The sequence below is a fragment of the Embiotoca jacksoni genome, unplaced genomic scaffold (assembly GCF_022577435.1).
Source record: "Embiotoca jacksoni isolate LCO1_2020_lvr unplaced genomic scaffold, fEmbJac1.0.p SCAF_15, whole genome shotgun sequence".
In the NCBI taxonomy this organism is placed as follows: Eukaryota; Metazoa; Chordata; class Actinopteri; family Embiotocidae; genus Embiotoca; species Embiotoca jacksoni.
In genome coordinates, this window is record NW_027185285.1 from 12,413,393 (window position 1) to 12,423,404 (window position 10,012).

The window sequence follows — 10,012 nt, forward strand, 5'->3', positions numbered from 1 at the left end:
GAAAAAAACATTTTACAATTATATTATATTATATTATGTTATATTATATTATATTATATTATATTATATTATATTATATTATATTATAGTAACTGATTTGATTTCATGATGTAGCCTATAAGCCACCCTCTCCACCACCTGCTGCAGGGACAGCGGAGCACTTTCTCCAAAAGACTCCTCCAGCTCCGCTGTCACAAGGACAGATACAGGAGATCATTCCTGCCCACTGCAATAAGACTGTACAATAACTCACCTCTGGCAAAATCCATCACATAACAATAACACTGTTGTCTGTTGTCTGTTTTTCTTGGTTGTTTAAATATAAAAAGAGAAAAAAGAAAATAACTTTGCACTATTGTTTAGTTAGTTTTAATTTCATTATTCTATTTTATTTTATTATATTTTATTGTATATACTGTGCATTTTTATATTTAATATTTTTTACTGTTATTTTATTTCTTTCCTGTATCTATAAATGCTGCTGGAGTGAAAAATGTCCCCTGGGGGATTAATAAAGTAACTATCTATCTATCTATCTATCTATCTATCTATCTATCTATCTATCTATCTATCTATCTATCTATCTATCTATCTATCTATCTATCTATCTATCTACCTACCTACCTACCTACCTACCTACCTACCTACCTACCTACCTACCTACCTACCTACCTACCTACCTACCTACCTACCTACCTACCTACCTACCTACCTACCTACCTATCTATCTTAGTAGAATATTTTGTAGTTTTAATAATAATTGATATACTGTTGAGTAGTATAATCTCTGGTTTCCCATTTTGCTCATGTTTGTTTTTCTAAATTTTGGTCAGTAAATTAACTTGTAACTAGCTATTAAATAATGACCAAAGCTATCAAATAAATATAGTGAAATATAATAAAAAGTATAATACTTGTCTCTGAAATTTAGGAGAGTAGATTTTTAAAGTAGAATGAAATCGAAATGCTCACAGCACAAATTTTGGACATGCAATTGCTGGAAAAGAACAAGTGTAAGTTATAACATTAATAATAGATCTGTTCCGTTTACTGCACCTATCCAAGTAAGCCATACCAGTGAACCAATAATTGTTGGTTTCATTAGTTTCACCTGTGTGTCAGAGGCCAAAAAGTCAGAGAAAAGTCCATTTGTGACAGGTAAATGCTGAATTAATGTAAAACTTCATAACATGTGTTTGATATATTAAATGAGCAAACATTAAACATCAAACTTAGCTGCAAACATCAAACTTAGCCACATTGGCCTGGCTATACTACATACAAAAAGTAATGTTGAGTTACTTTTTGGATATGATTTTTTTTTTTATATATTTCGAACAACATACAGTATGCATTTTTTAATCACTTTTTGGAGTATGACCTTTTTCTGAACTGACATGTGGGTCAAGTGAAGATTGAACCCACTTCCTTCCTTCTTTGCCTCAGTAGGCAACTGCTCTAACCACTTCACCACTGTGCCATACTACATACAGCATGTTGTCCGAAATATGATTTATTTATTTTTTTTATTTTTTTTTTTAAAGGTCTTACTATAGCATGTCAAATATGGAAAGAAAAGTCACACTATGTCATCCAAATTATGAAATAAAATTCATACTATAGCATGTCATCCGAAATATGATAAAGTCATAAATTAAATGTATTAATGGGATTGTGGGGGATAAAGTTTGTGGTAGTTCTGGATAGAAATCCAAGAAGACACACATTATTTGTTCTTATTGACTTTTTTTTTGTATTTTGTATTAGGATTTTGTTTTGTATTGTTGACCTTTGGTTTGGTATTAGTATGATTGCATTTACAACACAAACCTAAAACCGTGTGGCTTACCCTTAGAGGGATTCACCCTCCGTGAACCGTGTGGCTAACTCACTCTGTGAACTGTGTGTATTACCTCGAGAGGGGGTCGAACCCCTGTCTTCATGAAGTCGCTTCCAGCTGTGAAGCAGTGTCGTCCTTGACCACTGGACTATCTTCAGCACTCAAGAACATGTTGTGGCGGAGAAAGTGTTTCAAGGAGTTCACTAAGAGTTTTCCACTGACTCAACCGACAGTCTGGTGAACTCAACAGGTAAAAGATTCTCCTTCACCAAGGTTGTTATTAATGGTTCAAATTACACCTTGGCCTGTTGATGGTGATTCAACTTTTAGTGAAGTTGAAACGTTTGGAGAAATTGAAAAAGTTTTGCATACACTACACGTTACAGGAAGAAATTTAATATCACTGCAGACCCCGTTGAAAACATGTATATCTACTAACCAAAGAATGTCTGCGGCAATTTTGGTCGCATTTGAATGAATATTTGTAGACGGTGGAGTTATAGGTTGCAGTGTGCCAAAGATTTGTCACAATGCATACTATCTTCTGGGAAGATTGGTGGTTAGCACTGTTGCCTCTCAGCAAGAAGATTAGAAGTTCAACCCCCCCCCTTTTGTCATGACTTTAAAACAAATTCATACTATAGCATGTTGTCCAAATTATGAAAAAAAAGTCATACTATAGCAAAAAGTGACCCAAAACTCATTTTTGGTTACTTTTTGGACGACATGCCATAGTATGACTTTTGGGTCACTTTTTGGCCGCCCCACCATGGGCACACTGAATGACAAAAACTAATTCTTATGATAAATTTTAATTCCAAACATGTTTAGAGTGCACAGAATTTCATGAGTTTTTGAGTATGATAAAGCCGCCAAAAATGCAGTTGTTTATGAAGAATAATAATAATCGCTTGAATAACAATAGGGCTTTCGCACCATCGGTGCTCGGGCTCTAAAAAGCACTTTGTGTAAATACAAATTTTATTTTAGTTTTTAAACACGAGTAGCCTATATGTGCATTATACAACTTTTAATAATGAAATTATATTTGCGCTGATTTAAAGATTTGCAGTCAAAAAGGAAATCGTATCAGGAGGTATGTTTCACAATGGGTCTTAATGAACCTTGACTGAGCCTCTACTTACTGTCCTGCACATCTTCAGAGTTTTAGTCCAAATCAACTGTTCATTATTGTGATGACCTCACACTTACAAAATTATTTTGACGAGACAGTAATGGACATTAACATCAAATGCAGAAGCCCAAATATGATTTTGTATCATTTAGGATCCTTTGAAATGTTTATCAACTGGGTGACAAATCAAACTCAGGTTATTATAACTAATGTGGACCATAGCATTGGGCAGCTGGTCTGATCCAAAGGTCAACAGTGATGAAGTGTCCCAGAGTGGAACACTGCTCTGCTAATAATTCTGTACAGTAAATTGCTGGTGTTATGAGTACAAACTGTTGTTAGTGTTAACATGTTAGTGTTTTTGTTTGAGTGAATAAAGATGTTTTTGTTGTGTCTCTAAGTCCAACAAGAATGTATTAGTGTATAAATGAAAAAATACATTTAAAAAGAAAAGAATGTTTGGCCTCCTGCAGAAATTAGCTGAATGATTCCTTTTCCATAACTTCATCACACACAGTGCTCTAAACATTCACAAGCCACCTGCTGCACCTCCCCATGGACCTCCTTTATATCCTCCATGCCAAGCACCACTCCTCTGGGCACACCTCTCCCCTCTGCCACCCCTTCCACCTCTGAAGGACTCAGCACCCGGTTCCATACCCTGAACCCTGCTATTTGCCCAGCAAAACCCTGTGCAGGGTCAAACCCCCCACCTACAGAGTCCTGCTCCTGTCCCAGCACCACCGATCCACCTCCGGGAATCTCCCAGCCCTTCCTGAAGTTAGAGCCTGAGAAGGAGAGGCGGCGGTCGTTGTAGTGCCAGAAACGGCCCTGGATGGAGGACCAAAGGACACAGAGGTGGTGCCAGTGAGTGTCCAGAAGCAATGATACAGGGAGCCGACGATAGGCAGGGTCTCCAATGACAAAGTCCACGGAGGGCGAGGAAGAAGGTGAGGATGGAGAGAAGTAGGGCGGGTGGGAAGATGAGGAAGAGGCAGAGAAGGGTGTGGATGAGGCAGAGGAGCTGCGTCCATACAGAACTAACTGGTTGTCATTGTCGTCTGTAGCATAGGAGAGCAGTGTGCCGACATGTGTGGCCTCCACACGGAGCCAGAGGCACAGAGAAAGTTCATGCAGGTCTGGTAGCCTCAGAGAGAAGGTGACATAGTTCTCTGCAGAGGCCGAAGGGAACAAGAGCACCGAGTCCACATTACAGACTGCAGACAAAAGCAGAGAGAAAATACAACTTAGTCTAATGCAAGTGTGGTGCTAATATGCAAAACATGGAAATACTTTGATTTATATAGCAACTAAACTAAAACTAGCAACAACTAAAAGCTGATGCATTCCCCTAACACACAGTACATTAAGTCTCAGGTATACATTTAGCTTACACCTTACACATACATTGTTACAGAATGTCCTCCTGTTTGTAAGGAGAAATAACAGAGGGGAAAGGTCAGTGTATAACCAGAACAAACACAAGTCAAGTTTCATTATTTCTAATTCCCTGTGGAAGCTGAGGCTACAATAAATAGCCTCCTGCAATAAAGCTTCTCCAAACAAGTAATCAACGGTAACGCTAAAATAGTTTAATTAAGCAATATTACATAAGTGTGTGCTTTAACTTAATTAATTGGCACGGCAGTTATGCTTATGTTTGGCATTCTTATCAAAATTGCAGAGAAAAAATATTTAAACTTTTTCTTTTCGGTCTGTTATGATCATGGATATTGGTCAGAAGCTGTCTGCAGGTAATAACTTGTACTTACTGGTTGCATCCTTCTTAGGAAGTGGCTGCGCTGGGATCTTGTGCCTCACAGGAATTTGCAGTAAGTTATGGATCACTGAGGACTCCAGTTTTGTGTCACTTTTGTCATCCTGTCCTTCATCCCACTGGCTGACCCCCGGCTGATAAGATTCATGCTGTGGTTTGGTGAGAACAGTCTGGGGCTGTGACACTCCCAACCCGCTCCTGTTCCTTATGTTTTTGTTGGGTTCAGGATGGGGCAGAACCTGGGGCAGGAGCTGGGTCCAGGAGGGGTGTTTGTGGTCTTGTATACGGGGTTGTTTCTGAGGATGTGAATGAGGCTGGGATGGTTGCTGGACCTGGGTATAATAATAAGGCACAGTCTGGGGAGACCAAAGGTGATCCTGCTTGATCGCATAGGGTCGCGTCTGAGTCCAAGTCTGGATCCGGGACTGACTCTGGAAAGGGTCAGGCTTGGGTTTAGGGTTTGGATAGTGGATTTGTACCTGTCGATGAGATTCTGATGGTGGTCTTGGCTTCCAGGCTTTTGAATGTTTTGGCCGGTTTGTTGTGTGGTGGTGATACAGCGTAGCCTGTGAACGACTATCAGTGTGGCCAGTAGCTTCTCGTCTGGGTTGCTCCAGGCCTCCAGGCCTCCCTCCTCTCTGTGTCTGACTCCTGCTGAGTGGTTCAGAGTATTCCTGAGGTGTGATGTTGGAGCTGACAGGCCTTACTGCCCTCTCTGACCCTCCTACCTTCCCCTTCCCATTCCAGTCCTGGACCTCACTGAGTCGGCCTTCCAGTCTGGACACACGCAGCGCCTGCTTTTTCAGGGATCCCTGTAGCCCTTTTATTCCAGTGAGCAGCTCATCACGCTGGCCTTGAAGGGCCGCCAGCCTCTCCTCCTGGCTGTGGAGCTCCAGGGTGAAGTTGGAGAAGTACTGACCCGGATCAGGCTGCAGTTTCCTGGTCTGGCGACAGTTCTCCCTCAGGGTCCTCTCCATCAAAGCTAGTCGACCTTCAATCCGCTTAGTCTTCTTGTTAAGCTTCCTACTCCACTGTCTGAGAAGATAATAAATATGGCAAAAGGTTTATTTAATTTATGTATTATTGTGAGCAAAATAATAACAATAATCATGCATGGGCTGAACTGTGGCATATAATCAATTTGTCTGACTTGAAAGGCATGTTGGGTGTCAGTTTGTCATTTATAATGATCAGGTTGTAAGAAACATATCTCAGAATTGTTTTTGTTATACATTAAAATTATGTAGACATGAAAAGATTGTACATTGTTGCATAATGCCATAATAATTCTGTAAAAAATATATGTTCATATGTTTTCCAATATATGAGAAGCATCAATAATGTCTGATATTTATGCAAATAGTAGCTATATATGTCCACAACGCATAGCAATACTAATTTTACATCCGTGTCGATGTATCTTCACATACTGACTATCCTGGATATTTTTGGTGAAATGTTCGTCAATATTGTTTAAAAGCTGCTCTGTTAATCATTTCTTTACAACACAAGAAATAGAACAGATGCTTAAAGAAAAAGGCACCCACTCAACATGTTTTTGAAATACTGTGACCTTTGTCAAAAAGTAAGTAGCAATTTTGTCAAATTTAACTTCACAAAATCTGAAGATTCCTGTCATTTTCTAAACTGGACTTACCTGTTACCTCAAGCTGCCCTCTCTCCTTGTCTCAACGCTGGTCTACATTTTTCAGGATGCTTTTTCGAGCCAAATACAACCAGTATACATGCAGGGATTTGTCTTGGTTGTAACAGCCCACAAACATTTTTCTCTGTTGTGAACATTAGTCCTTTATCTCTAACCTGAGACTGTTTATCTCCTGTGTTGTGCTGTGCTTCAGGTGTTCCAGGTCATGGGACACGTAGTGGTAATGATCATTCAGGGCCTGAACACGACTCTCCAGGCCTTGCGAGGAGGTCCTGTTCTGGTTAAGGGCCAACATGTTCAAACGGGCTTGAGTCAGCGCCTGGAACTGATGGAACTAACAGAGAAAACAACTTTATTTTCTTGCTGCAGTGGTTGAGTCACTGGTTTAACAATCAGGAAAATACTCAAACTCATCACAAGCAAAAACAAAAAAAATGTCTGTGACAACCAATCATCACTGCTGCAAGAGTTTTCCATCATTTCAGATACTCAGTGCTTTTTACAAAATGACTAACCACATGTCTGACAGGAGTACAGAAACAAGAAATTTGGGGCTTTTAGCTATATTATGTATATTTGAACTTTATTTTTTTGCTGTTTTAGGGCAGATAATAATAACAGTCACATACCTCACATAACATCTAAAACAACAACAACAACAACAACAAACTTCAGCCTTCATCCTTCTCATACAGATTTAAAGGTAGCTGGACAACAACAAATCATGTGAATTTGACAATACACAGTCAAATGCAGAGGTGAAAAATTCTGCAACTCTGCTGAGCAAAACTAATTGGATTTTAGCAGGAATAGTTATCTAGTGTCATCGTTTTTCTCCATTATGATTAGTTTTAGCTAATGCCAGATCCAAGTGGCACAACACGTGCAATTACTGAGATGTTGGAAAATCGAAAATCATTTTTCAAGTAGTCTCAAACACAAACATGTTTTAAAGAAAAAGTAGTGTTTTGCATCTCCGTCAGATATTTATCTTGTGGTTTCATTCACGCATGAGTTCCAATACCTCATGCTGTTTTTCTGTTTTTAAAGGAGTCTGCTGAGTCTATAAGTTTGTATATTTTTTTTTACAATTTGGCAGATGAATGTCAGTCGTACAGCAAAGTTGTGACTTGTTGTTTCATTAATTTGTCTTATAGTGTGAACATGGAATGCACTTTAATTACCACCTCTATTATCACGAGATCTAAATATATATGATGCATCCTTAAAAACACAAAGTAAACTCAGTAATGCTTTGAGCCAAGACTAGTTTATGATACTTAACGTATTGCAGTTGATGTGGATTCAACTGTTCAAGAAAAACTGATACTGTAATAACATTTTACTACTGACAACAATGTAATACACACATGCACACAGTCACATTCAAACCGACCTGTTCGTTGAGTCGCCGTAGCTTCTGGGACACAGGATCACCTCCCTGCACCTTTACAGACTGAAGCTGCAGCAGAAGCATGTGAACCAGGACCTGGGGCCAGTGGCCGGTCCCGAGGCTGCCCATGGTGCAGTGGAGCAGGGATTGGTGCGGATGGGTTCCCGTCTGAAAGTGTGAATATGTAGGAAAACACAGAGGAGAGAGGCATAGGTGAAAAGGGGCTTGTCTTGATATGCACTGTGTAAGCACACACAGTATACAAAAGCACTCCCACAGGTTGGGATAGGAACACACTTTCCACAACATCACTGGGGAGCTGAGATGAAATGCAGATGGATTTAACAGGCAGTCTGTTTCTCTGTGTCTCTATCTTCTGCTGCTCAACACAAATGAACACAAAGAGACATATTAATATATAGGATAATTACAGCACATTATTACAACCGCTTTCAATTCATTCATGTTAAAGTGCAGAAAATGATGTAGCAATGTTGCTCTGCACTCATTTGTGTTTTTTTCTCCATTACAACTCCAGATTGACTTTAATTAACTTGATCTTTTATGGATATGAAATGTGAAGTTTCCATTCATCAAAAGCTTCCATTACCTTTCTGTGGGACAAATTATTTCTAAAGTAAAAATCATAATGACAGAATAATACTTTAACAAGCCTTTTAATCAATAGATAAATGTCTTGATATGTGTGTCTTCGTGGTGGTTGCAAAGGAACCGTAAGACTCATGGTGCATGGGCTGAGGAAGAAACAGCGTGTACTTTCCCCTCCTACATGATTCAACCAAAAGTGTCTGGCTCTCTTCTTCTGCTTTCTTGCTGAATGGCCCAATCAAGGAATCCCACTGCTGACCCTTCCCTTCTGCTTTCAGTTCATGGTCTGGTTGCATTAGTTAGGAAAGTTATTTTAACAATAAAGTCTGACTACTAAGTTAATTAAAAACCAGTGACGATGCATCCAAAGGCACAACAATGCCTAATTTTGGGAAGTAGATGTGACTATTTTCATTTGTGTAATCCTGAAATGTTTGCTGCTGATATATTTCGAGTCAAATACAGTTTCAATTGTGAAAGTCCAATGTAAACAGTTTTCAGTTTTGTTTTTACTGGTTAGTTGTTGCCTCACATGTGCTCATGTGCACATGTGGTCAGGACAGCCTCCACCCCAGAAAAATACGGTCAAGCCAGCCTCCATGGTATGTCACGGCACCTGCAAACACAAGGCATTACAGTTAGAGAGTAAAAGACCTGATTTTAAAATATAAGTATGGTTCAGGGGAACGTGGTGGAAAAAAAATTATTAGTTTGAGTTCGATTTACACAACAAAAGTCCCATAAATTGTCACATGAGCTAAATTCGGATGGGAATTACAAGAAAGTGTTCCATTTCCACTGTCCAGTTTGGAGTAATATTGATTGAAGACCATTTCAATGTGTCACTAAAAAAATATCAGGTCAATGTGATTGAGTTTTTAAAAGTTAAAGCTCTTCAAATATCTTAAATTAGGTATATTATCTCTTATTTTAGATTGATATTTGACGGAAACTCCAGTTTCTACAGAACAATTCCACTTCAGGATAACAGTAAACCACCTCAATGTGTCACTCGGATAAGTGCCCTCTCCACAAGCTGGGTATCCGCATATCCCACCACAGTCTGCCCTTCCTCCAGAAGCATGCCCATCAGTTAGGCCTGCGGCCCCATTGTCATGGACTGGCTCCAGGTCCAGACAAAGGAAGACCAGACAAATGGAGGATTAAATTCATTTAACCAACGTTAAAGTTAAATGAACAAAACTAAGGTGTGTTGTCAGCACAACATTCTTGTGGTAAGTGCTGCATGTGTGTAAGTGTTGTGTGAGCAAAGTTAAAGTAAGAACAACAAAACAACCCAACCCAAACCTAAAGATCCTGCTTCCAGCGGGAGGGACACAGAGTGACAGAACTAGCTTTCCTTTATAAAAAATCAGTGTGCACAATCACGAGGAGTTGAAACTGGTGTGACTCGTACTATGGTCACACCTCTGCCACTCTAAAGACTTCCTGCAACACGGGAGCCTGCAGCATAAGTGAGAGGGGTCATCACATCCACTCTTAAACACCTCACTCCCTGCTTTGAACACTTTACCCTGTGTTTAACTACACTGGCAAGTTGCTTATGCTCCTGGTACTCCAAATGAAGGTTT

General features: G+C 39.6%; 1 protein-coding gene across 1 annotated transcript; it reads right to left on the reverse strand.

Moving 5' to 3' along the window:
- Nucleotides 1-2,683: 2,683 nt before the first annotated feature.
- ptx4 (pentraxin 4, long) lies at nt 2,684-9,504 on the reverse strand. The gene is made up of 5 exons (XM_069148857.1): nt 9,433-9,504; nt 7,815-7,979; nt 6,574-6,695; nt 4,748-5,787; nt 2,684-4,192 (listed from the first exon to the last, which is right to left on the reverse strand). The coding sequence occupies exons 1-5, from the start codon at nt 9,502-9,504 to the stop codon at nt 3,483-3,485; spliced, it is 2,109 nt and encodes a 702-aa protein (XP_069004958.1). The 3' UTR covers nt 2,684-3,482.
- Nucleotides 9,505-10,012: the final 508 nt, after the last annotated feature.

Coding starts and splice junctions, on each gene's coding strand:
- ptx4 (XM_069148857.1), bottom strand. CDS start 9,504: ATGCTTCTGGAGGAAGGGCAGACTGTGGTGGGATATGCGGATACCCAG. Junction 7,980..9,432: donor TGGAGAGGGCACTTATCCGA/GTGACACATTGA, acceptor TCACACTTTCAG/ACGGGAACCCATCCGCACCA. Junction 6,696..7,814: donor TACGGCGACTCAACGAACAG/GTCGGTTTGAAT, acceptor GCCCTTAACCAG/AACAGGACCTCCTCGCAAGG.